The following is a 27,144-nucleotide window of genomic DNA, read 5'->3' on the forward strand; positions in this document are numbered from 1 at the left end:
GTCCCATTGCCGCTTGATTACGAAGAAGTTTTTCTTTTTGTTCGGCAGTCTTTCCTTCTAAAGGTGCAATATAGCCTTGTGCAAATGCCTTGTCATATTTTTCCTTTTCAAATGACGTTTTAGGTGGAGGAGGCAATCCAACATCAGTTATAACTTTTTTTACAATTTTTTTATCAGATGCAGTCTTAGCTTTAGGCAAAGGAATCCCACGCAAGGCAAGATCTTTTAAAATATTTTCTTTCTCTTCATTCGTTTTACCTTCTAGGGGCACCATTAAACTTTTTGATTTAGGAATTGATTGTGTGGTCTTTTTTACTTTATCTATTAAAGCTTTTTCGGAGGGGGTACGACCATTAGGCACATTTAGACCCATTTTTATTTGATTTTTTATAATATTTTCCTTCTCGGAAGAAGTTTTACCCTCCAGAGGTGCAATTTGACCAGAAATTATAGCTTTATTATATTTTTCTCTTTCAGTATGTATGTCAGGTGGTGGAGGAAGACCGAGGTTTGTTCGGACTTTTTGTATTATTCTATTTTCTGATGGGGTCTTGGCTTCTGGAAGTGGAATATTATTCATAGCTAAACCTTTGAAAATCTTTTCCTTCTGTTGTCTATTTTTACCTTCCAAAGGGGTCAGTAATCCAGCCTCTTTTGCTTTTTTAAATACTTGTGATGGCAAACGTATCTGAAATTCACCTTTGGTTTCTTTTGGTGATGTTTCTAATGGGACACCAGGAGAGATAATACCGCAAATGCACTCATCGCTAGGTCCTTTGGCCTCTTTCATGAGTTTTTCCGATTTCTTTTGTAACTGATCTATTTTTTCACGACTTTTTGGCACTTTCGGTGCTGAGGTTTTAATTTTAGTTATCAAAGCTTTTTCCGAAGTTGTGCGACCTTTTGGTAATGTCAGTCCCATTGCTGCTTGATTGCGAAGTAGCTTTTCTTTCTGTTCATCCGTTTTTCCTTCTAAAGGTGCAATGTAACCTTGTGCCAAAGCTTTATTATATTGTTGCCTTTCGAACGACGTTTTAGGTTGAGGTGGTAGTCCCAGATCTGCTTGAACTTTTTGTATGATTTTTTTATCAGAAGCAGTCTTAGCTTTTGGAAGTGGGATATTTCGCATCGCCAAGTCTGTAAGAATTTTTTCTTTCTCTTCTTTAGTTTTACCTTCTAATGGTACAACCATGCTAGAATCAATTGCTTTTTTTAGTTTCTCAGCTGAAACAGTTCTCGGCTTCTTTGCTGGGGCACTTTTTTTCGCTTTATTTATCAAAGATTTTTCAGACGACGTTCGACCCTTAGGTAATTTTAATCCCGTCTTCATGATATTTTTTAAAATTTCTTCTTTTTCAGAATTATTTTTACCCTCTAGCGGTGCTATGCGCCCTGAAATTATAGCTTTTTTATATTTTGCCTTTTCAGTTGGTGTAGCAGGTTCAGGAGGAAGTCCTAAGTCCTCACGAACTTTTTCAATAATTTTATTTTCTGATGATGTTTTTGCTTCTGGAAGCGGGATGCCATTCATAGCCAGTCCCTTTAAGATTGACTCTTTTTCTTTTTTCTGTTTTCCCTTTAAGGGCGTTAGCAAACCGCCATCTTTAGCCTTCTTTAATATGTGTGATGGAACTCGTATTTCAGATTGTATTGCTTTTTCTATGATGGCTTTCTCAGAAGGCGTGCGACCTACAGGAACATCTAGTCCCATCCTTAACTGATTTTTTACTATGTCTTCTTTCTGTGAAGCAGTTTTTCCTTCCAAAGGTGCAATTTTCCCAGATATTATTGCTTTTGTGTACAATTTTTTCTCAGAAGGTGTTTCAGGTGCTGGTGGAAGGCCTAATTGTTTTTGTACTTTGTCAATTATTTTTTGCTCTGATGGTGTTTTGGCTTGTGGCAGTGGAATGCCATTCATTGCCAAGCCTTTTAGAATATTTTCCTTTTGTTCTTTTTTCTTGCCTTTTAATGGTGTCATTAAACCAGCAGCTTTAGCTTTTCTTACAACTTGAGATGGTAACCGTACTTCTGATATTTCAGAAGTAACCTGTTGACCTTCTGGTAAGCCAATTGTAGCTTTGGTGGGTGGATAGGTAACATCTTTTCGTACCTTGTCTATCAATTTCTGTTCTGAAGCTGTCCTTGCTTCTGGCAGAGGTATACCACGAATGGCCAATTCTTTGAGAATTTTTTCCTTATGGTCAGGAGGTTTTCCTTCAAGTCGTGCCATTAACATACTCTTTTTAACCTTCCTTTCCATCTCAACTGTCGGGGACTTTAAAAGAGGCATGGTCGATTTAGCTGCAAGGACCTTAGAGACTAAAGCTTGTTCAGATGGAGTACGGCCAGTAGGCATTTTTAAACCCAGTTTAGCAACATTTCGTAAAATTTTTTCCTTTTGCATTTGTGATTTACCTTCTAAAGGTGCAATATCACCTGTAGCAATAGATTGTTTGTAAGCTCTTTTTTCGGAATCACTGGTTGGTTCTGGTGGTAAGCCCAGATCGTCGCGAACTTTGTCAATCAGTTTTTTTTCTGAAGGAGACTTTGCTTCTGGAAGAAGGATGCCGTTCATAGCTAAACCTTTTAGTATTTTCTCTTTTTCTTTCGGTGACTTTCCTTTTAATTTTTGTATTGGTGCAAATTCTTTGACTTTTTCCTTCACTTTTTCTATAAGAACTTTTTCAGACGGTGTTCTTCCTACTGGCAAGTCTAAACCAACATTAGCTTGATTTTTGAGAATTTTTTCCTTTTGACTTACTGTTTTACCTTCTAATGGTATTATTAACCCATCAGTGTAAGCTTTTTGATATTTTGATTTTGCTTCAGATGACATTGGTGGTGGAGGCAAGCCTAAGTCAGCATGAATTTTACCAACAATTTTTCTTTCAGATGCTGTTCTTGCTTCTGGTAATGGTACTCCGTGCATCGCTAAGCCAGTCAAAATTTTTTCTTTTTCTTCACGTGGCTTACCTTTTAATGGTGTTAACAGACCGGTGTCTTTAGCTTTTTTTAATATTTTTGATGAAACTGGAATGTCTGATAATGGTGGAGCTATAGCTTTAATTTTTGCAACCATAGACTTTTCAGAGGCAGTACGACCATCCGGTAGAGGTATACCAAGTGCAGCTTGTTCTCGAAGGATTTTTTCTTTTTGTTTTGCAGTTTTACCTTCTAAAGGAATAATGACACCTGCAGCTGTCGCTTCTTTATACTTTTGTCTTAAAGCAGGAGTCTTAGGAGCAGGGGGTAATCCTAAAGTTGCTCTTATATTATCCAAGATCTCTTTTTCCGATGAAGTCTTTCCTTCAGGAAGTGGACTTCCCTGTAAAGCTAATCCTTTCAAAACCTTTTCTTTTTGAGATTTTGTTTTCCCTTGTAATAGGGAAATTCTACCCAGTTCTTTATCTTTTATTATCTTATGAGCACTTTCAATCTTTTGAGCAGAAACATCGACCGTCGGAGTCATTAAGCCACATAAACATTCATCACTAGGACCTTTACTTTCTTTAATTGATTTTGCGGTTTCTTTTTCTAGTTGTTTAATTTTTTTTGTAGCTTTAGCTTCAGTTTGAACTTTACTAATCAAAGCTTTTTCAGATGATGTTCGGCCTTCTGGTAATTTCAAGCCTAAGTTAGCTTGACCCCGAAGTATTTTTTCTTTCTGTAAAGCTGTTTTCCCTTGTAAAGGTGTTATTAATCCTTTATTCAAAGCCTTTTCATATCTTGCTTTTTCTGACGACGATTTTGGTTTTGGTGGTAAGCCAACATCTTTTTGAATTTTATCTATAATTTTCTTTTCTGTCGTTGTTTTGGCTTCTGGAATTGGTGCTCCTTTTAATACTGCATCTCGTATAATTTTTTCTTTTTGGTCTTGGGGCGTGGTTTCTAATATCCTTAAAAGATCAGGAGATTTTTCTTTAACCCTTTCAGTAGAAACTGAAGCTTCTTTTGGTGACAATGCTTTTACTACTTGGTCTTTAGTCTCAGGCGACATTTTGTCTACTTCAGCTTTTTCTTTTTTTGGTAAAACCATACTTTCTCCTTTTTCTATAGCTTCTTGGCTTAACTTTTTCTTCTCCAATAACTTTTTTTTACTGGCGGTTTCTATTTCATGGCTTGCTGGTGGTCCTCTTTTTTCCCTTGGCCAACGACCGCACAAAATACAATTACAATTATCACAATTTTTTTTCTTATAGCAATCGTATAAGCTTTTCATCACTTCAAACATGGCATCAGAATTACAAGAGCAACAACAAGCCTCTTGATTGGTACTGATTTGACATCTGTATACTTTACAATTAGTTTTGAAATTTGCATTATTATGAGAAATATATCTGGATTGATAGTAATGGTATGAATTCCCACGAACTTCCAGAGAACATTGTGATAAAGCTCTTCGATCATCAGTAGTTACTCCTAGTTTACTTCTATTTTTCGTGTCCGTTCTGATCGGCTGAAGTTGAGGAGTGGTAACTACTGCTCGTGGTACTAAGTCTATGTCGAGCACATTTTCTAATTCATATTCATTATTTACTGTTTCATTAACTCTTGTTTGTGATGATCCAACTAACAATATACGTTTTATTTTGCCGCCTGGCTTGTTTTTTGAAAAAATATAAATTCGTTTCCTATTTTTGTTCCTAAGATACTTTCTCTTCAGAATCTTACTATTGTTTGTGATATCGTTCACGCTTTCACCCATATTGCAGTATTTATTGAAAGAGTACCTGGCTACAAAAGTAAGACATCCGATTGTAATTTTTAATGTCCAGTTTCTTTAAACATCTTGATTGAAAACTAGTTAGATACTCATGATTTTAAATCTTTTTGTAACTTTTTTATGTGATTGCTGATATATAATAGTTACTAGAATTTAGATTATACTTTTTGCTATGTGTGGATTTTTTGAAGACAGGCTGAGACAGGCTTCAAAAAGTTAATACTTTTTCTGAGTTATAACTATCAGCACAAAGGTTAGGCCGTTTGTCCACCGTCACCGTCGCCGGACCGTCTATACGACGTCGTGTCGTACCACGACGCGGCGTCGTTTCATGATGCGACATCGTGTCAACGTAGTGATTATATTCTCTTTGATCGTGTCGTGGGAATCTACGACGAGCATCGTAAAAAACTACGACATGACATCGTAACGTGCCACGGTACACGGCACGACGTCGCGTCGTAGAAAAACTACGCCGCGTCAGAGTAGACAGAATGATAGCCGCGTCGTGGTACGACACGACGTCTATCGTGTTTTTGTATCCTGGCCCTTACTCCCACACAAAAAGAATTCGCATCGCAAATATCTGCGAAAAAATTCACAATAAAAACTACAATTCGCACGAATTAGCAGTGTGTGTGGGAGCCACTGACCTCCATTTATGATGTCAGTGGTGGTAGCCCATTCGACGGGATTCGAACCCGCCCTCCACTCGCTCGCAACTCGCCGAGTGATTGCAAAAAGTATTATCTGTGGTACCATCAGTAGTTGTAAAAGAGCTAATATAAAAAGACAAAAAACAGTAACTAAAATAAAATTTATTAATACTAAAGATATTATGGACAACACGGTACTAACAATACACATACTCCACTTACAATTTTGATGTTGAAAATATATAAGTATAACTAGTAATTTTAAAACCTACAAGGGAAACTGCGCAGCTCAATATTCCTCGCCGCCCTCGCCCTCGCCTTCGCCGGAGTCCATGCCGACTTCCTCATAATCCTTCTCGAGAGCGGCCAGGTCCTCGCGCGCCTCCGAGAACTCGCCCTCCTCCATGCCCTCCCCCACGTACCAGTGGACGAACGCTCTTTTCGCATACATCAAGTCAAACTTGTGGTTCAACCTCGACCAGGCCTCCGCGATGGCCGTGGTGTTCGAGAGCATGCACACGGCGCGCTGGACTTTCGCCAGGTCGCCCCCCGGGACTACGGTAGGAGGTTGGTAGTTTATCCCCACCTTGAATCCCGTCGGGCACCAGTCCACGAACTGGATGGTACGCTTCGTCTTTATAGTGCCGATGGCGGCGTTCACGTCCTTGGGAACGACGTCGCCCCTGTACAGCATGCAGCACGCCATATATTTACCGTGCCGAGGATCACACTTCACCATCTGATTGGCGGGCTCGAAGCACGCGTTCGTTATTTCCGCTACCGACAGTTGCTCGTGGTAGGCTTTTTCGGCGGAGATTACGGGAGCATACGTCACGAGAGGAAAATGAATTCGTGGGTAAGGTACTAAGTTTGTCTGGAATTCTGTCAGATCGACGTTCAGAGCTCCGTCGAATCGCAACGACGCCGTTATGGAGGACACGATCTGTCCGATCAGTCTATTTAAGTTGGTGTACGTGGGGCGCTCGATGTCGAGGTTCCGTCGGCATATGTCGTATATAGCTTCATTGTCCACCATGAATGCGGCATCAGAATGTTCCAGCGTCGTGTGAGTGGTGAGGATGGAGTTGTAGGGTTCGACCACGGCGGTGGATATCTGCGGGGCAGGATAGATAGCGAATTCCAATTTAGATTTTTTACCGTAGTCCACAGACAGTCGTTCCATCAGCAAGGAGGTGAATCCAGATCCAGTGCCGCCTCCAAAAGAGTGGAATATGAGGAATCCCTGGAGCCCCGTACATTGGTCGGCAAGTTTACGTACTCGGTCCAGAACGAGATCTACGATTTCTTTACCTATTGTGTAATGTCCTCTCGCGTAATTATTCGCCGCATCTTCCTTGCCGGTAATAAGCTGCTCGGGGTGGAACAGCTGGCGGTAGGTGCCGGTGCGTACTTCGTCTACTACCGTCGGCTCTAGGTCTATGAAGACAGCTCTGGGCACGTGCTTTCCGGCGCCTGTCTCGCTGAAAAAAGTATTGAAGGAATCGTCACCGCCTCCGACCGTTTTGTCCGAGGGCATTTGACCGTCGGGCTGGATCCCATGTTCCAAGCAGTACAACTCCCAGCACGCGTTACCGATCTGAACTCCGGCTTGTCCAGCGTGTATTGAAATACATTCACGCATTTTTCCCTGACGATTTGAATATTTTTTTATTAATTAAAAGTTAAATAATACTTAAATGGAACAAAATATTCTATATTTGTACACGACCCAATGGAAATTTGAAATGTACAAATTTGGGTTCCAAACAATTATACCTGTCAAGTTTAAATTAAAATTTTCTATTTTAAAATTATTAGTTGCCAATCCAAATAGGTTTTAAAAAATAATATTATAGTCACTAGACGTTCCGCGTGGCTTCGCCCGCGTAAATTAGGTATTTCCAATGACATAGGGTATTTCACAGACAAATTAGTCCACAAAATATAGCCTATGATCCTTAACGTGGTCTACTTCTTATCTGTGCCAAATAACAGAAAAATTGCTCCAGTAGTTCGAGAGATAAGCCCTTTCAAATATTTCCTCCCGTTTTTTTTTCCACATTTTCCTCTATTTCTTCACTCCTAATAAGTCTTAGCCCCAATTTCACCAACGACTGTTAAAGTTAACGCTCGAATTAGAATCACGTCACCTCTTTCATTTTTCTTATTAATGAAAGAGAAGACATGACATTTTAACAAGCTGTTAACACTAACAGACGTTGGTGAAATTGGGGCTTAGCGTGATAAAATATGGCATGTATTTAAATCAATATCTGTATATTCCCTTTCTCGATCAAAATATTTGAAAGTTTCACCAAAAATACTGACTTGCACACTAATTATGCACCCTAAATAATGCGAATTCAGCATACTATTTAAAGTTATTTTCGTAGGTAACTGTTTTACTGAACGAATAACTATTATTAAAATAGTATATCTAACAATTCCTTAGTTCAACAAACATACTACAACTTTTTAAAGGAAAACCATCACCTAAATTACTTTTAGGAACATCATTTATTCTAAATAAAACCCAATTTAATCTGTTATGTTAATTATAATTAAGAACACATAAAAATCATCAAGTGCTAACTTAACATGGACTAAACTTTGGCACAGTGAATGCTAACTCAGTTTATAAACAATGAGGGATTTTCCTATTTTTTAAATTTGATTGTCAAACAGTTTCCATTTTAGTAACTAGATGGCGTACGGGTAAACAACTATCGGTAATACCAGGGAATACCATCAATAATTGCTACAAAACTGGGCAAAAGAATGTAAAACTTGATACATTTCAATTTGAAAAAGACGCAATAATATTCCAATGAATAGCATAATAAAGTTATTATAACGATGTTTTAGCTAAAACTCACGGAAGAAATAGCCCTATTTACCGATATTCACAGCAAATGTCACAGGAATTATACATTTTGGTTTTGACAACATCTTACCTGCACTTGTGCAAGATAACGGATATTTAATGGCTAATATTTTAATATCAAAAACCCAAATAATACAATTTGGGGAAAAATAATAAAAACCACACCAACAATAACAGTTGCCAAAATAGAAGAAAAAGTCAAAAGTCAAAGTAGAAGAAGTTTGAAAATGACATGCCCGCCAAAACTCTTTCAGTTGTCAGTTTTCAGGAAATTATTTTTTGGAAACACAACCCATATTATGTTAGTTTCAAAAGTATTTATGATACGTATATTTATGTATGATTGTCAAGACTGTCAAACTGACAAATGTCAAATCAGTACAAAAATACAGAAATAAACCCATATGTTGGCTACGACAGTATATATTAAGTCTATGGTTGGCTACATACGGGTTGTGTTTCCAAAAAATATCAGTGTACTGTCAAGTGTGATATAAATCAAAATATCTTAAACCTAAGCGTTCATTGGCCTAAGCTATTAGGCCAGTATACTGGTAACAGTTTAGGAACACGCTAACATAATATAATACTTGTCAAACTGAAAAGTAGGTAGTGCCAACCTGCAGATAATTTCAGATCGCTAAGGAACCAATAGAAAATCTAGAAGTGTTTATCCTTACGCCACTACGAATAAGAGCGTTTTCACACGAGACACGACACGACACGATAAAATGCGGTGACGACTCCGGGCGCCATACATTTCTATGCATTTTCTATGTACCGTTTTCACACGGCACCGCACGACACACGATTTTGAGACGACAATCCGCTATGTCGTCACGTTTTTTGTCTACAGATAATATATAAATAAATTATTTATTTATTTATAAATTCTTTATTTGCATTATAAACAATATAAAATAACAAAAAACAACATTACTCAAGGAACATAGCAAATAGGCGGCCTTACTTATTTATTGAAAATTTGTTAAATAAATAATTAATCATAATCTAACAGCCTGCCAAACTGCATAGCGGTTTTCTGGCGAGTACCTAGTATTATAATATGATAATAATTAACATTTAACATGGGCGTAGCGAGGTACTGGCAGGTTTTTTATACTATACATAAATAATATTATATTATGACTACGTTTTAAAATAAGCTTAACTATCAGCTTAGGACCCCAACAATAGAATGACATTTAAATATTTTTAGGAAGTAATGGTTGGTTTACACGTATAAATTGCTTATCGAGGTAACAGCTAAATTTTAACTTAATTTTAAGTTATTAATTGCATGTAAACACAAAATTTAGTAGCAAGTAGCAAGTTCAAATTTACTTAAGAAAGTATAAAGTCATTTAAGTTAAAATCTTGTTGACTACTTATCTACTTAATACGTGTAAACCAGTCATAAGTAAATACGGTGTCATCGCAGAAACCGTCGCTCGTGTGAAAACGTTCAAACGACAGACTGTGTGACGTCTGTCGTGCAATTTATATTTGTCTATGAATCGTGTCGTGTCGTGTCTCGTGTGAAAACGCCGTAATAAAAACTAAGGAAGAGTAACTCCGTCAAAAAAAGTGCACCAAAAGGCTATAAAATGTGACCCGAATACATGCATATTTATGCATGTGTTCGGTACACATATTTCGTGTATATTTACTCGAGTGACATTCAACCAGGTTGACATGACAATTTTGTCAAACTCATTTTACAATTTGTTTACATAGGTTTTTTACTTACTTTTTACGTAGCTTTTTACAATAATTTTGTTGTTAAAATGCCTAAATGCCTTGTGAAATGGTGTAGAAGTCATACAGATACGACTTTTAATACAGGAATAACCTTTCATCTGTAAGTAAATTGTTTAAAATTATGCTTTAATTTCTTGTATTTTTGTTGACCCAAAAAAGATGGTTTATTTAAGTTGCATGCTAGGATATTTGCATAAAATTAAGCTGGTCTCTTTGTGTTTGTCTTATTAAATTTACATGTTACTTATTCTAAAAGTGTAATAATCAAAAAATAATATGATTACAATTTTTTTACAAAGTCGCCATGGACAGTGTTATGCAAGATGTAACAATTTAATCATAAACGAAATTTTAGGGTCTGGCTGACATTATACTAAATGCGTTATAAGATTATATGGGTATTCTCATATTTCTTGCTACGGATTTTTTTACAACAAAACAAAAAAAAACATAATGTAATAATTTTTTTTATGAAATAAGGGGGCAAACGAGCATACGGGTCACCTGAAGGAATAATTAGGGTAGAGGATTGGGCCTCCGCTAAATTCACTCACTCGGCGAAACACAGCGCAAGCGCTGTGTTTCGCCGCAGTCAACAAAAAAGCTCCCGCGCAGTCAACAAAAATGAATTTGGCTTATGATATCGATATTGAGTACATGTAGATATTGCGTAAGGTTTTGGAGAAGGATATCCATACTAATATTATAAATGCGAAAGTGTGTCTGTCTGTCTGTCCGTCTGTCCGTCTGTCCGCCTGTCCGTCTGTTCGTCTGTCCGTCTGTCCGTCTGTCCGTCTGTCCGTCTGTCCGTCTGTCCGTCTGTCCGTCTGTCTGTCTGTCCGATACCTCTTCACGCTCAAACCGCTGAACCGATTTGGCTGAAATTTGGGAAATGTTCGGTTTTCACGCAATAAACTTTATTAATTTGCGTTTAAGCTGCTGAACCGATTTTGAATAAATTTAGTTAATTTAGAAATAATAAGTTTATCAGGTGCAGAGTTGGGCAAAAAGTAATTAGTAATTTTAATCAGATTGCAAATTAAAAAGATTTTTTTTAGAATTAATCAGATTAAGTAACACGATTCAAGAAGTCAATGAGTGTTTGCTATACCGAGCAAAGCTCGGTCATCCAGGTACTTTACATATAAATCCGGGCCCTAATAATAATATACATGTAATAATTATGAACAAAACTTGTTGTACGAATCTTAAACTAGAGACGACGTTTTGAGATCTACTAAAATCTATGTGCTAAATTAAGACAGAATTGAAATTAAAAACTTACGTAAATTTTGTAAGTTTATAAATTATTTAACTCACAATTAATATAAGTAATATTTTATGAGCAGTTTTTTATTTTTGTTCATTTACAATATTAAATAAACCATATGTTTTGGGTCGACAAAAATACAAGAACTTTAAGCATAATTTTAAACAATTCACTTACAGATGAAAGGTTATATTTTGTGGTTATTCCTGTATTAAAAGTCGTATCTGTATGACTTCTACACCATTTCACAGGGCCATGTCAACCTGATTCAAGGTCACTCGAGTATACATACACGAAAAATGTGTACCGAACACATGCATAAATATGCATGTATTCGGGTCACATTTTGTAGCCTTTTGGTGCACTTTTTTGACGGAGTTACTCTTCCTTAGTTTTTATTATTCGTAGGTTTCATAACTATGACATTGACAATAACCGCGCAGGCTGTCGTCCGGCGCGCAATATTATGATACGTTACCTTTGCGTTACCTGGGATATGACCTTGGCGAAAATATGAATTGTCATATTTTAGTGTTCGAAAAGGAGCCAAATTTAAAACGGTTGAAGTATGGAAGTTACGTTTCCTTAGTTTTTATTATTCATAGTTACGCCATCTAGCATTGAGGTACTATACACTGGAGAGAGCCTTTTAACGGCGTACAAGCCTCAAAAGCGTGTAATGTTATGTCCTACTTAGTAGGACATAACAAAGGAGTCGGACTGCATATTTCATGAAATAAAAGTGTTAATAAAGGTTTTTAGTGAACATTTAATGCTAGATATTGTTGAGTTCTGTGGTTCTGCTAAATAATAAACCATAAGAATGGCCAAAGAATGCCTCAAACACGTAGATTTAACATTAAATACGTAAGTTTTGAACAACGTTTTTTGGGCTTTTCAATCGGTATTTTTGTAAGCTAAAAAGATAATTTATAAGTTTATTAATCCCTTATTCGTGCTATATAAGGCATTAGTGCTAAAAATGTCAAATCAATTAATAATTTGGCTATAAAAATTGCATAGCTTTTTACGTGTGTTCACGGATTCTCATCACTTGAACTATAGTTAATCGATATCATAAACTAATTGACTTTCTTTCCTGTATCTTAATGTGCTTCGAAATAATCGACAAATAGAAATATTCAAGAAAATAAACGCACACTACTTGTATGAAAAAAAAACAAAATGGCCACGCGATGACGGGCTAGCGGCCGTTCCCAATATTTGATCTATCTCTGGTTTTGCCCTACTAGAGATAGGAATAGCTCACAATTGACATTAGATATGTCTCTAATGTCTAATGTGAGTTATTCCTATCTCTAGTAGGGCAAAACCAGAGATAGATCAAATATTGGGAACGGCCGTAAGACTACATCTATACTATAATACTTTATCTATGCCATCTACTTTAAGATTGTTAAAAATAAAATTGAAAAATATATAAGTAAATGAAAATCCCTCAATAAAAATATATACTATAGTGCGTTTCATCCATAGACGTAATATATACTTTATAGGTTTATGGTTTCATCAAATAGTTCCTTTGCCGTCATGTTGGCACTAATGCAAATTAGTGTTGCCTCATTATCTTTACTGTGCTACCTTAAATTAGGGGAGATAATAATATATTATCACAAAATACTTTTAATAATTCCCTAATTTTATATAACTCTAACTTTCGCCCGCGGCTTATCCTGCGGTAACATCTATCCATCGGGAACCGTTCTTTTTCCCGGGATGAAAGGTGCCCTATGTTCTTCTCCATACCCCAGACAACGTGTACCTACGTATGAAAGTTTCATGATGATCCGCTTAGTACTTTATGCGTGAAGGCGTAACAAACAAACAAAGTCACTTTCGCATTTACTAGCTAAATGCCGAGCTTTGTGAGGGCTCGCGTCGTTACACCTTGACTGACTGATGATAACACATTTACATGTAAATAAAAATTACTATGTTAAAGCACAAATCAATAGGCGTGATAGTTTTTCCGTAAAGTGTACCACAAAATGTACAGGTTGTGGGATATACTAGGGGGGCTCACTTCGCTCGCCCTGATAATAATAATATAAGTACTATCTTTTACCCGCGACTTCGTTCGCATGACGCATGTATGTAGTTTTCGTCACTAGAAGTGCGTTTAATCAAATAGTTCCTTTGTCATCATGTTGGATTTCCTGTCTGTTAATAACGTAAATACGGTATACACGCTCTGCGAGTATTCATAAGTTTTACTGTATTTCAGGGTGATTAAACTGATGCTGGTAACGCTATTTCACTAAGCTGAAATGGCGGCAACCTGAGCTTTTCACATTTATTGGGCCCCCGTTACGTTTTTCACGTTCACAAAACACTTTCACTCTTAACACCGTCATTCTTTCACCACTTTTTATTGTTTTCGGCATGATTTTCTCACGAAATCACAGTAAAACTTATGAATACTCGCAGAGCATATCTGCCGTGTTTACGTTATTGACAGACAGTAATGTCAACATGACTTTACATGACGGCAAAGGAACTATTCGATGAAACGCACTCTAGTAATCTGTCTACAAATAATCTGTGGATTAAAGCCTTGTCGAACCATTGAGTTACTAGTTACTACCCCTACGTTCCAGATGACGTTGAAACGCTAACGCTCAAGACTGTAGTTTTTCCCGTTCCACTAGCATGTGAGCGTCAGTGATACAAACCCAAGTGGAACGGATTATGGATCGTTTTGAGCGTTTTGAGAAAAGTTTAAAAAAAGAACTATAATTTTTTTTTATACATAGGTACATTGAACCGAACTTGGATATTACGATCCTTTTCTTCAAGTCGTAAATAAAAGTAATTGTTTATAGTTACATTTATTTTACAAATAAAATACATAATATTATATTTGTTTCGTTTTTAGTATTACATTTTTTAATCCATACTAATATTATAAATGCGAAAGTATCTCTGTCTGTCTGTCTGTCTGTCTGTCTGTCTGTCTGTCTGTCTTGCTTTCACGCCAAAACTACTGAACCGATTGCAATGAAATTTTGTATACAGTTATTCTAGAGTCTGTGAAAGGACATAGGCTACATTTTGATGTGGGAAAATATCTTATTTCCATGAAAATTTCGATGAAAATGAATTCGCATTGCGCGTGGCCAGCGCTCATCCCGGGGGTCCTGGGTTCGAGTCCCGCAGGCGGAACAAAAAGTTTTCAATTTTCCTGGGTCTTGGATGTGTATTAAAATAAAATTTCAAAAATCTTAAACATATTTTATGTATAATATTATAAAAAATCCAGAAATATATCGATGGAATGAACATTTTAGTTCTAATACGATTCAACAGATGGCGTTTTATTTTTTACTTTATTGTAACATAGAACTAATCATACTTATTAGTTAGTATGTTTTTGTTTATAGTTTTTAATACGTTAGAATATGATGTTTAATCCATACTAATATTATAAATGCGAAAGTATCTCTGTCTGTCTGTCTGTCTGTCTCGCTTTCACGCCAAAACTACTGAACCGATAGTAATGAAATTTTGTACACAGATAGTCTAAAGCCTGAGAAAGGACATAGGCTACTTTTTAACTGGAAAAAGGGGTTGTAAGGGGGTGAAAATGCGTAAATTTGGTCAAATTAACTTAGTTCCAAAAACTTAAAACAGATGGCGCCAAGAGTCCCCTAGATCGCGCTATTGCTTGCTCATACGTATTTCTATAAGAGGTGGTACCATATTAAGCTAGATTTTTCGATTCTTTCGATTGTTATACACGTTATTAACTAATAACTCACCTACCAACTTAGACATCAAATTCAAAAACAACAGCGCCAAAACTACTGAACCGATTGTAATGAAATTTTGTACACAGATAGTCTAAAGCTTGAGAAAGGACATAGGCTACTTTTTAACTGGAAAAAGGGGTTGTAAGGGGGTGAAAATGCGTAAATTTGGTTAAATTAACTTAGTTCCAAAAAACTCAAAACAGATGGCGCCAAGAGTCCCCTAGATCGCGCTATTGCTTGCTCATGCGTATTTCTATAAGAGGTGGTACCATGTTGAGGTAGGTTTTACGATTCTTTCGATTGTTATACACGTTAATATTAACTAACTAGCTGTTGCCCGCGACTTCGTCCGCGTGGACTTTAGTTTATAGCGCGCGGTGTCAACAAAATTTGTGTAAAATTTAAAAACTTTTTAAAACCCTGGTAAGTGGTACCCCTCTTAGGGCCGCGTTACACCGGAATGGCAGCGCTGAAAGTGCTCGCCTCGCCGCTGCCATTCCGGTGTAGCGCGGCCCTTAATTAATCAAAATACCCAAAAACAGCTGTGCAGTGTGCACATAATCTATACTAAAATTATAAATGCGAAAGTATCTTTGTCTGTCTGTCTGTCTGTCAGTCTCGCTTTCACGCCAAACGCCAAAAGTATCTCTGTCTGTCTGTCTGTCTGTCAGTCTCGCTTTCACGCCAAACGCCAAAACTACCGAACCGATGGTAATGAAATTTTGTATACAGATAGTCTAAAGCCTGAGAAAGGACATAGGCTACTTTTTTTACTGGAAAAAAGGGTTGTAAGGGGGTGAAAATGCGTAAATTTGTTCAAATTAAGTTAGTTCCAACAATTCATAATAGATGGCGCCGTGCGTCTTCTACATCGCGCTGACGCTTGCTCAAAAGTCTTCCTATAAGACGTGGTATCATCTTACATTTAAGTTTCGATTTTTTTCGATTGTTATATCTATTCTACGGTATTAAATAACTCAGTACTTTATCTGTGCAGTGACGTAACCTTAAATCTATCAATGATAAATAGTTTATGGGTAAAGTTGTGTAATCGGAGGGCTAAATAAGCTTTAAAATTTGGCATAAAATATAAAGTTTAATATAAAAAAATGAAATACTTATTGTGTGCACACTGCACAGCTGTATTGATTTAAGGGGTACCAGGGTTTTTTTATAAAAGCTTTTGACACCAATTTTGTTGACATCGCGCGCTATAAAGTACTATAAACTGAAGTCCACGCGGACGAAGTCGCGGGCAACAGCTAGTATTTTAATATAGTTAAACTTTTATTACTTAAGTACCTATATGTATTTGAGTTTTCACATTGAATCATATTTTAATAACAAAACCACATACGTTGAATATTGACTATTGTCACATATTATAAACGTTAGGTAACAATACCGCGTAATGCTTAGTCAAGTACGAGGTCAACAGGTATAGGAGAGATGAAAATTAGTATTATATTTTATAAGAAATCATTTGACCTTTCATTTAAAACAATTTATTTTCCAATCAAAATATTTCATAAAATGTTATTTCATTTAATATACATATTTCAATTAAAATATTATTTGTAATGAAATAATATAAAGTTTTTTGTCTCTACTCTGTCGTGAAAACTTTCCGAACATGGCTTTCGCGATATAGTTACGTTAAAATTAAAAAAAAAACTAGAACGACCACTTTGACCCATCTTCATCGAGGGTCGTTTAGAGCGAAAATGATGACGTCATGAGTGACGTCATAGCCGCGATCAACACGACCGCGGTCGTCAAATGGAACGGCAGAAGGGGACGTTTTGAGCGTTTTGGTCAAAATTAACGTCTTCTGGAACGCAGCCTACGTTTTAGTCAAAACTGACAATAAAGAGGAAGAAGAACTGTTGTCACTCGTGGAATGTAGAAATTAGAATAAACATTTAGATTTTTACGATTACAATAATATTTATCTTTAGTAAAATTATTGTGTTAATATAATATATTTGGACTAAAAGAAAAATGTCTAAAGAGGATCTGAGTAAATCTATGAAAGAAGAAGCAAGAGGTATGTATGCCTAAATTACATATTAGTTAGTTGTTACTGCTGAAAACGAGTTGTTTTCAGCACCATAAACACTTTGGGCGTTTATTTTCTTTTACTATTTTATTTATTTGGTCAGCAGGTAGCTTTTATTTAATACACACCTAAATATGGACAATAAGATAGTGGTATAAAAATAATGTTATGACTTCCTGTAAGAATTTTATTTTACTGTATTCTTTTTGTTCAGATTGTTCAGACCCAGCAATATTTACAAGATCCTCCAGTTTCGAGATGTTGGATCCTCATGACCCGGTTATCAGCCGCTTGGCGACACAACTTTTCAAAAAGACCAATGATTACTTGCAAGGGGAAATGAGTTCAGGCCAGGTAAACAAATGAAACTATTTACAAAACACTAGATCTTACTGCTACTCTGTTAGCGCGAAAATTCATCATTGAAAAGTAACCATACATTTGGGAGAATAAATATTAACATTTGAAGAAGTAACAGACAAACTGACTTTTAAGCATTTATAATAATTATAAGCTGGATCTAGCAGAAACTAAATTTTTCGCGATTATATGTAAATCTTTATAATTTCTTTATAAATATTGATTTTCTGTGTTATTTTTAACAAACACAATAATATTATGTATGTTACATAAGTAATTATAATGCACCGAACCCACGTCTGAATGCCCAATGACAACAATAATTAGTCCATTTAGGATTAAAAATCCGTTAAATTGAAGTTAGCCAGTTTTCTTTCTTTATAGGAAAATTATAGACTTTTGGAAGAAATTAACAGAATGGCCATTACCAAGTTTGGAGACATGAGGCACCTTACTGTCAACCTGAGTAAAACTTTAACTGAATGCATAGACATGTGTAAGTATGATTACATACCAAAGCCTTAGCTCTTAAAAAGTATTTATTTTTAAGTATTTGAAAATGAATGTTTTAAATTCATTATTATAAACTGATTTTTAGAGTTACTTGACATCATAAATAAATATATCTTACATTAGTTTCACATGTGTGAGAGATTGTGAGTACAAATTTTCTGTTAGATGCTGTCCCTACTGTTATATTGAGACTGTTATTGTACATAGATAGTCATACAGTGCATGGAAGTGCGCAGTCCTAGTTCGAGCAGGCTGCAAGCATGCCATGCACTATTTACATGAACCGTTTTGACACACTTTTGACTCTCTATATCTCAGTGCCTATTGTGAGTTCGCACTCGCAACTCGCTATCTTTGCAGATAAATAAAATTAAAATATGTATACTAGTACTTAAGAAGTTTACCCATAGACTAGTAAACGAATGCCCAAAATGGGGGTCTGCTTGGAAAACAGAAATTTTAACTATGGTTCTTTGTTTAGAGTAGTTAGGAGAGAAACATACTAAAAGTCCTGACTTCTGACCCCTCCAAGGTGTGCCCGAGGGAGGGGGGGGGGGGGGGGGCAAAGAAGGTCCCGTTTTTTGGTTTTTTGCTTACTCATCAAAAACGGTGCTTCGTACGAAATTTTAAAAGCTAATTAAATTCTCTACAACTCTACACTTTGTATCTATCTCCAATCATTGCCTCGCTATATAATAATAATAATAATAGAGCATATTTATTCAAGACTTATACAATTTGATTTGTTTACAACCTATTTTGAGTTAGGATATTTCTTAAACTATGTTAGTAAAAGTTATTGCAGCCTTCCCCATCCGGGTATATGCCTCCTCCATCTCATTCCAAACCTGTCTATCCTTTGCTTGCTCTAGCCAGTTTGTGCCTGCCACTTTGGCAATGTCGTCCATCCACCTCATTTTTGGTCTGCCCCGATGTCTGTTCCCTGGGAGGCCTCTCCATTTTGTGATTTTGAGAGTCCATCTTTGGTCTGGGACCCTGGCTACATGTCCTGCCCATCGCCATTTTATTTTTAGAGCTATTACACCATCAATATTATCACGGAATCGTGATAATATTGATGCGGGTAATGTAATACCTAGGGAATGCAATCTTGATCTTGCAAGATCAAGATTCCAACAAGATCTTGAGTGATTTTCAAAGATTCAATCTTGAAAGCCATCAATCCTGAATTTCGAAATCCTGTTCGCGATCTTGACAAAATAGTCCAAGATTGTAACAAGATTTCGAGATTTTCAGACTACGGACTATCCGTGACGCACTTTTTAGTTCGTGGAAATAGAACCTATGCAATTGCCAAATTATATGCACTAACGCACACGTCTGCGCTGGGCGTCGTGTGCGTTACTGCATATAGGTTCTATTTCCACGGACTAAAAAGTGCGTCACGGATAGTCTGTCGTCTGCGCTGCGCCGATTTTTATGTTTCAAAAAACTTGAATTTGTAAAAACTGAGTTAGTTATGTTTTACACAATATATAACTTAATATTAAAGTATTGGTTACTATCAATTTGCAGCAAAAAACGCATTTTTTCTATTATTTTGCCCAATCTTGAAAATCCCGAAAATCTTGATTCGCGACCAAGATCTCGACCCGAATCTCAACAAGATCTCGAACTGACCAATCTTGGTTCAGAAAAAAGATCTTGACGATCTTCAGTAGTCAATCTTGGTCCAAGATTGCATTCCCTAGTAATACCTGCCATTGTTATGTACTATAAAGGAAGTTGATTCCAAAGCATCTATGGCGGACCTACGTAATTTACGGTCGTTCCCAATATTTGATCTATCTCTGGTTTTGCCCTACTAGAAACATAAAATATATGTCTCTAATGTATAATGTGAGCTATTCCTATCTCTAGTAGAGCAAAACCAGAGATAGATCAAATATTGGGAACGGCCGTTAGTCGTGTTGTGTCAAACCCATCCAACAGTAGCCCTAGCACGGCCACCAGTAGAAATGCGAAAGTATAAGCGCTTATTCCACTTGTCCTATTTAGAAGTCCTAGCTAGGATCCTAAATAGGAGACTAATTATTTCGCTTCTTATTCCACTTGTCCTAATTTAGTGACTAAATCAGTTGTAATTTTGGTCAGACGTTTTCTTAATGGCTCCAGTTCTATCAAAGCAACAAAAAATTGGTCTTCTCATAGGCTTAGCTGTTGGCTCAATGAAAATAAAAATAAATAAAAGGCGAAAAAGATGGTTGAAAGAATTTTTGCTCCACGTAAAATTATGAATTATGAACTTTCTGAACTACTTGGAACCAGCAGACTCAAGAAATTACCTACGAATGTATTCCAGATCTTATAACATAATATAAATTGACTATAATACAGATTTAGCAGTTCCCACTACAGATAAAAGGTTGAAACCATCTGGCAACACTGATTTAGTCATTCAGGAGCCACATTTTTTTCCGATTTGGGATCCTATCTAGGATCCTAGCTTTCTGAATGTTATTCCACTTGACTAATTTTTTTTAGGATCCTAGCTAAGATAAGTGGAATAAGCGCTATAGACTAACTGTGGACATAAACTAAAGGTGCCGTTCCGATCTTTACCACGGCCAATCGCGACCGACAAAAATTCAATTAAAATGCCACTTTATGACGGACTATAGTATATGTCATAGAGTAGGATATTATTTGAATTTTTAGGAATTTTTAGGAACGAAAAAAGATCGGAACGCTACCTTAAGTTTATCTCCATAGTTATGCGAAAGTATGGATAGTTTGTCCATACTTTCGCATTTCTACGGGTGGCCGTGCTAGGGCTACAGATCACAATTCCCAACTAATATTAAATTGACACAATTCAACCAAATGATGTAGGTCCATCAACTGCCTATGAATCAGTTTCTTCAATGGTACTATCAGAGAAGTTGATTCACAGACAGATGGGGGACGAACGTAATTTGGTCGCGTTATGGCATACCCAGCTGTCAGATCACAATTAAGTATAAGCCCGGCCGCACATTGTCCGAAATTTCTGATCAGAGACAGTTGAACGTCCGCGCTGTCTCTTACATTTTGTACTGAACCGAGTGAGCTCGAACTCGCCGGAAGGATATTTCGGATAGCGTGCGGGGTGGCGGTCCGGCGAAATTCCACTGTTTCTGATCAGAATTCGGACAATGTGCGGCCGGGCTTAGAACCGTAAAGTTAATATTACCTATCGAAATGCCCTGCCTATGAATCAATTTCCCTTTTTTTACTATATGGCGGAAATAATGTTTTAGATCACATATTTTATTGTAAATATTTTTAATAATTATTCGATTTGTAGATGATGTCGCAATAAAACCAATGCTGCAGCAAATAGAGGAAATAGATGCACAGATAGAACAACTCGAGGCAAATGTTTATCGTCTGGATGCCTACAGCAAGCAGCTAAAAACCAAATTCAAAGAACTCATTGAGCAATAAACAACATACTGTTGAATTTAAGAAAATGTATATGGCTTATAGCTTTATATTAACAAAGATTAAGATAACTCACTAATCCATATTATTTAGAGAGAACATTACATTACAGTCTTAATATGTATTTGTATATTATGTTACGCTCAAAGACCGAAAACGCTCAGTGAGCGGAAAAATAGCTCACAACGCGTTGTGGTCACAGTGGAACAGCCACGACGCGTTCTGGTAATTATTGTGAAAAGACCATAACGCGAAATTCGTGTCGTGGCTGATATGTTATTCGTTTTGTAGGGTTCAAAGGGTAAAAACTAATAATACTAAGACTTCGTTGTCTGTCTGTCTGTCTGTCTCTAGGCTGTAACTCAAGAACCGCTAGAGCTATCCTTATGATTTTTTTACAGATTGCTGTATATCAGTTGTCATATTATAAATTAATTTCCGATTTCAATCTGTGTGCCCATGAAAGTTCCATTACCTACCATTATTAAAAAATCTAATGTTGCCAATTACGAAGTAAAATTTTGTTTTTAGAAATATGTTGTACCTATCGGGTGTATTGAGGAAGTCTCGAAAGTAAATAGGGATGGTGCCACATATTTGAAGTATTTTGATCTATCCTACCTCACGACACGGATTTCGCGTTATGGTCTTGTAGGTCTGGGCAAATATCCTAAAGAATATTTACCCTACCTAACTGTCGATCTGTCTGTCTGTACTCAACGTAACAATAATAGTATTCTATTAATACATAAGAGTTTTGATCGTCAGCTACTTCAGTATGGGTGGAATAAAAATTTAGAGTATCTCAAAGTTGTTGTTGGGAATACATATTGTATTGACATTATAAAGATCCCAATTCCCACCCAATAAAGGTTTATATCTAGATTATAGACATTTAGGTTCGATAGGTGTTATTTTAGTTATAGTATGTAATAACCGATGGCGCTTTACAAGTAAAATATAATATATATAATAATTCTTCCCCACAATTAATATTGACTATCGAAATAGTTACTTACCGAATAAAATTGCTTTAAGAGATAATGTTATAGTTAATTCAAACGAAAATCGTCGTCTACTCCTACACGACGCCCTTAGATACATTGAGCTCGAAATATGGTTATTGGTTATATCGCTGGCTGACGGTTTCTCCACCGTCATAATAACGACTGACGGTTTTCTTTATTATTTACAAAGTAGAAACGTTCACCTGTATAAATTTTGTATGGTATAAATGACTTTATATTCAACATTTTTTTACATATTCGGTAAGGCAACTGACGTTAATAATTCCCCCGTCTGATTTTTTGGTTAAACATGACCTCAATAATCATCCATCAAACTTTCATACGGTATAAAATTACTTTTAGCAAAATTTTTCGACAACCTTCAGACACTCTCAATGTACTATCAGAGAAGTTGATTCCTATGCAAATCGGGGACCTAAGTAAGGTAGTTTGGTCGCGTTACGTCAAACCCAGCTGACAGATCACAATTAACATTGAATTGACATATTCGACCAAATAACGTTGGTCTGTCAATTGTATAGCAATCAACTTCCTCGATGGTACTTACAACCCACCACGGGTGCGGCGACTGACGCTCATTATGTTGATTATTAATCAACAAATAATTATTATTCAATATTAATCTACAACTGGACAAAATTTTGGTCGGTATCAAATGACTTTGCAAAAAATAGCATCACCTACTATTAGTGCCACAACGCGTTGTGAGCTATTTTTTCGCTCACTGAGCGTTTTCGGTCTTTGAGCGTAACTTAAGTAATCCATACTAATTTTATAAATGCGAAAGTATCTCTGTCTGTCTCGCTTTCACGCCAAAACTACTGAACCGATTGCAATGAAATTTTGTACACAGTTATTCTAGAGTCTGAGAAAGGACATAGGCTACATTTTGATGAAAATTAATTCGCATTGCGCGTGGCCAGCGCTTATCCCGGGGGTCCTGGGTTCGAGTCCGCAGGCGGAACAAAAAGTCCAAGACCCAGGAACATTGAAAATGTTCCTGGGTCTTGGATGTGTATTAAAATAATATTTCAAAAATCTTAAATATATTTTATGTACAATATTATAAAAAATCCAGAAATATATCGATGCAATGAACATTTTAGTTCTAATACCATTCAACAGATGGCGTGTTATTTTTTACTTCATTGTAACATAGAACTAATCATACTTATTAGTTATTATGTTTTTGTTTATAGTTTTTAATACGTTAGAATATTATGTTTGATAATATTATCACTTGGTATACGAGTAATAATAATCAATCTATCTTATCTTATACACTGCATTTCTAATATATGTGACAAGTTGACAACAGAAGGCGCCCTAAAATAAAGGAGTTCAAGTGTACCGTGTTGGCCTATATTCCATCCAGAAAATATATCAATGCAATCAACTTTTTAATTCTAATACATATATAAAAACATATGGCGTTTTATTTTTTACTTAAATATATTTTATGTATAATATTATAAAAAAAAATAAGAAATATATCGATGCAATGAACATTTTAATTCTAATACGATTCAAAAGATGGCGTTTTATTTTTTACTTCATTGTAACATAGAACTAATCATACTTATTAGTTACTAGCTGTTGCCCGCGACTTCGTCTGCGTGGACTTTAGTTTATAGCGCGCGGTGTCAACAAAATTTGTGTCAAATTTAAAAACTTTTTAAAACTCTGGTAAGTTATGTAAATACCCCTTTTATTGAGATTTTGTGTACATATATACATGTTAACAATATTAAATTGTGATGTCTTTACTAACACTTGTTTTTGTTTTAGGTGAATCAACTTGTAAATATGTATTAATATAATTAACCATACCCTTGTTGCTTCACCAGACCTACAATAGAGCAAAGTCTATCTGTCAATACACTCTGACATTGGCAATACACGAAACTGCCATTAAAGAAGAAGAAGAAGAAAACCCTGGTAAGTAGTACCCCTTAGGGCCGCGCTACACCGGAATGGCTCGCCGCTGCCATTCTGGTGTAGCGCGGCCCTTAATTAACCAAAATACCCAAAAACAGCTGTGCAGTGTGCACATAATCTATACTAATGATATAAATGCAAAAGTATCTCTGTCTGTCTGTCTGTCTGTCAGTCTCGCTTTCACGCCAAACGCCAAAACTATCGAACCGATTTTTGTATACAGATAGTCTAAAGCCTGAGAAAGGACATAGGCTACTTTTTTACTGGAAAAAAGGGTTGTAAAGGGTCGTAAATTTGTCCAAAAAATTCATAATAGATGGCGCCGTGCGTCTTCTACATCGCGCTAACGCTTGCTCAAAAGTCTTTCTATAAGAGGTGGTATCATCTTACATTTAAGTCTCGATTTTTTTCGATTGTTATATCTATTCTACGGTATTAAATAACTCAGTACTTTATCTGTGCATGCAGTGACGTAACCTTAAGACCAAATTTCACCAAAGACTGTTAAAGTTAATGCTCGAATTAGTATCACGTTAGCTGTTTCGTTTTTCATATGAATGAAAGAGAAGACAGGACATTTTTACAAGCTGTTAACACTAACAGACGTTGGTGAAATTGGGGCTAAACCTATCAATGATAAATAGTTTATGGGTAAAGTTGTGTAATTGGGGGGCTAAATAAGCTTTAAAATTTGGCATAAAATATAAAGTTTAATATACAAAAATGAAGTACTTATCGTGTGCACACTGCACAGCTGTATTAATAACTAGCTGTTGCCCGCGACTTCGTCCGCGCGGACTTCAGTTTATAGCGCGCGATGTCAACAAAATTGGTGTCAAAAGCTTTTATAAAAAAACCCTGGTACCCCTTCCCTTCCCTTAAATCAATACAGCTGTGCAGAGTGCACATAATCTATACTAATATTATAAATGCGAAAGTATGTCTGTCTGTCTGTCAGTCTCGCTTTCAAGCCAAACGCCAAAACTACCGAACCGATTGTAATGAAATTTTGTATACAGATAGTCTAAAGCCTGAGAAAGGACATAGGCTACTTTTTACTGGAAAAAAGGGTTGTAAGGTTCGTAAATTTATTCAAAAAATTCATTATAGATGGCGCCGTGCGTCTTCTACATCGCGCTGACGCTTGCTCAAAAGTCTTTCTATAAGAGGTGGTATCATCTTACAGCGGCGAGGCGAGCACTTTCAGCGCTGCAATTCCGGTGTAGCGCGGCCCTAAGAGGGGTACCACTTACCAGGGTTTTAAAAAGTTTTTAAATTTGACACAAATTTTGTTGACACCGCGCGCTATAAACTAAAGTCCACGCGGACGAAGTCGCGGGCAACAGCTAGTTATGAATAAAAACAATAATATATAAGAAAGTAGGTATGATTAGTTCTGTTACAATAATGAAGTTAAAAAATAAAATGCTATCTGTTTTCATATATTAGAATTAAAATGTTGATTGCATTGATATATTTTCTGGATGGAATATAGGCCAACACGGTACACTCGAACTCTTTAGAAATGCAGTAGGAGTTCTATAAGATAAGATAGATTGATTATTATTATACCAAGTGATAATATTATTAAACATAATATTCTAACGTATTAAAAACTATAAACAAAAACATAATAACTAATAAGTATGATTAGTTCTATGTTACAATGAAGTAAAAAATAAAACGCCATCTGTTGAATCGTCTTAGAACTAAAATGTTCATTGCATCGATATATTTCTGGATTTTTTATAATATTATACATAAAATATATTTAAGATTTTTGAAATATTATTTTAATACACATCCAAGACACAGGAACATTGAAAACTTTTTGTTCCGCCTGCGGGACTCGAACCCAGGACCCCCGAGATGAGCGCTGGCCACGCGCAATGCGAATTAATTTTCATCGATATTTTCATGGAAATAAGATATTTTCCCACATCAAAATGTAGCCTATGTCCTTTCTCAGACTCTAGAATAACTGTGTACAAAATTTCATTGCAATCGGTTCAGTAGTTTTGGCGTGAAAGCGAGACAGACAGACAGACAGACAGACAGAGATACTTTCGCATTTATAATATTAGTATAGATAATAAAATATGTACTAGATGACGCCCGCAACTCCGTTGTGCCAACCGCGCGGGATTCGGGAACCGTACATTTTTTCCGAGAAAAAAAGTATCCTATGTCCAGTGGCGTAAGTATAGGGCTGTCAAAATGCCACGGGCCCCCGACCCAAATGAGCAAAAATTTTTAAGTAAGTACATAATATTGTTTATTATAAACGTGACGATTTTTACTGATAGAGCCCCATGAATTTGCTACGGGCCCCGGATCTTATAGTTACGCCACTGTCTATTTTCGGGACTCTTAAGAATATATTATGGAGTTATCCATGTCGAATTTCAGCAAAATCTGTTCAGCAGTTTAGGCGTTAAGAGGTAACAGACAGACACACTTTCGCACTTATAATATTATTAGTAAATAAGTAATATCAGTAATTAGTATATTAGTATGATAATATTATAAATGCCAAAGTGAATATTGAAGGAATTATTAATAAATATTGAACCGACAATAATTTTATTTATATCGTTTTTTCAATTACAATAGATTATTTATACATAAAACAATGACATTAAAAATAAATTGCACGTGATATTTTAGAAATATTCATGCGAGATTTAGATTTAAGCATGATTAATAATCGGCATATTGATTTCGATACGTTTCCCAAT

At 36.1% G+C, this 27,144-nt stretch overlaps 3 protein-coding genes and 2 long non-coding RNA genes across 6 annotated transcripts in view; 1 reads left to right on the forward strand and 4 right to left on the reverse strand.

Annotated features, from left to right (window-relative positions):
• LOC121738443 overlaps positions 1-4,879 on the reverse strand; it is a 16,948-nt gene extending 12,069 nt beyond the window's left edge. For both annotated transcript variants that reach the window (XR_006037285.1, XM_042130483.1), the window contains exon 1: positions 1-4,879. This exon is cut by the window's left edge and continues 3,955 nt beyond it. Coding sequence is in view for 1 of the 2 variants with exons in the window: in XM_042130483.1 (XP_041986417.1) it covers positions 1-4,705 (4,705 nt within the window). In the remaining variant the exon portion in view is untranslated.
• Positions 1-27,144, reverse strand: part of LOC121738454 — a 285,981-nt gene that overhangs the window by 112,482 nt on the left and 146,355 nt on the right. The window lies entirely within an intron of this gene.
• LOC121738450 (tubulin alpha-1 chain-like) lies at positions 5,523-7,133 on the reverse strand. Its single transcript, XM_042130505.1, has one exon. The coding sequence runs from the start codon at positions 7,019-7,021 to the stop codon at positions 5,669-5,671; it is 1,353 nt and encodes a 450-aa protein (XP_041986439.1). The 5' UTR covers positions 7,022-7,133; the 3' UTR covers positions 5,523-5,668.
• On the forward strand, positions 16,970-21,464 carry LOC121738453 (biogenesis of lysosome-related organelles complex 1 subunit 2). The gene is made up of 4 exons (XM_042130512.1): positions 16,970-17,111; positions 17,338-17,477; positions 17,868-17,979; positions 21,304-21,464. Exons 1-4 carry the CDS (start codon positions 17,066-17,068, stop codon positions 21,441-21,443), a joined length of 438 nt encoding a protein of 145 aa, XP_041986446.1. The 5' UTR covers positions 16,970-17,065; the 3' UTR covers positions 21,444-21,464.
• LOC121738455 lies at positions 18,437-26,463 on the reverse strand. Its single transcript, XR_006037291.1, has 3 exons — positions 26,451-26,463; positions 24,141-24,149; positions 18,437-18,507 (listed from the first exon to the last, which is right to left on the reverse strand). It is a non-coding gene; the product is annotated as an uncharacterized LOC121738455 (long non-coding RNA).

This window comes from Aricia agestis, chromosome Z (assembly GCF_905147365.1).
Source record: "Aricia agestis chromosome Z, ilAriAges1.1, whole genome shotgun sequence".
NCBI lineage: Eukaryota > Metazoa > Arthropoda > Insecta > Lepidoptera > Lycaenidae > Aricia > Aricia agestis.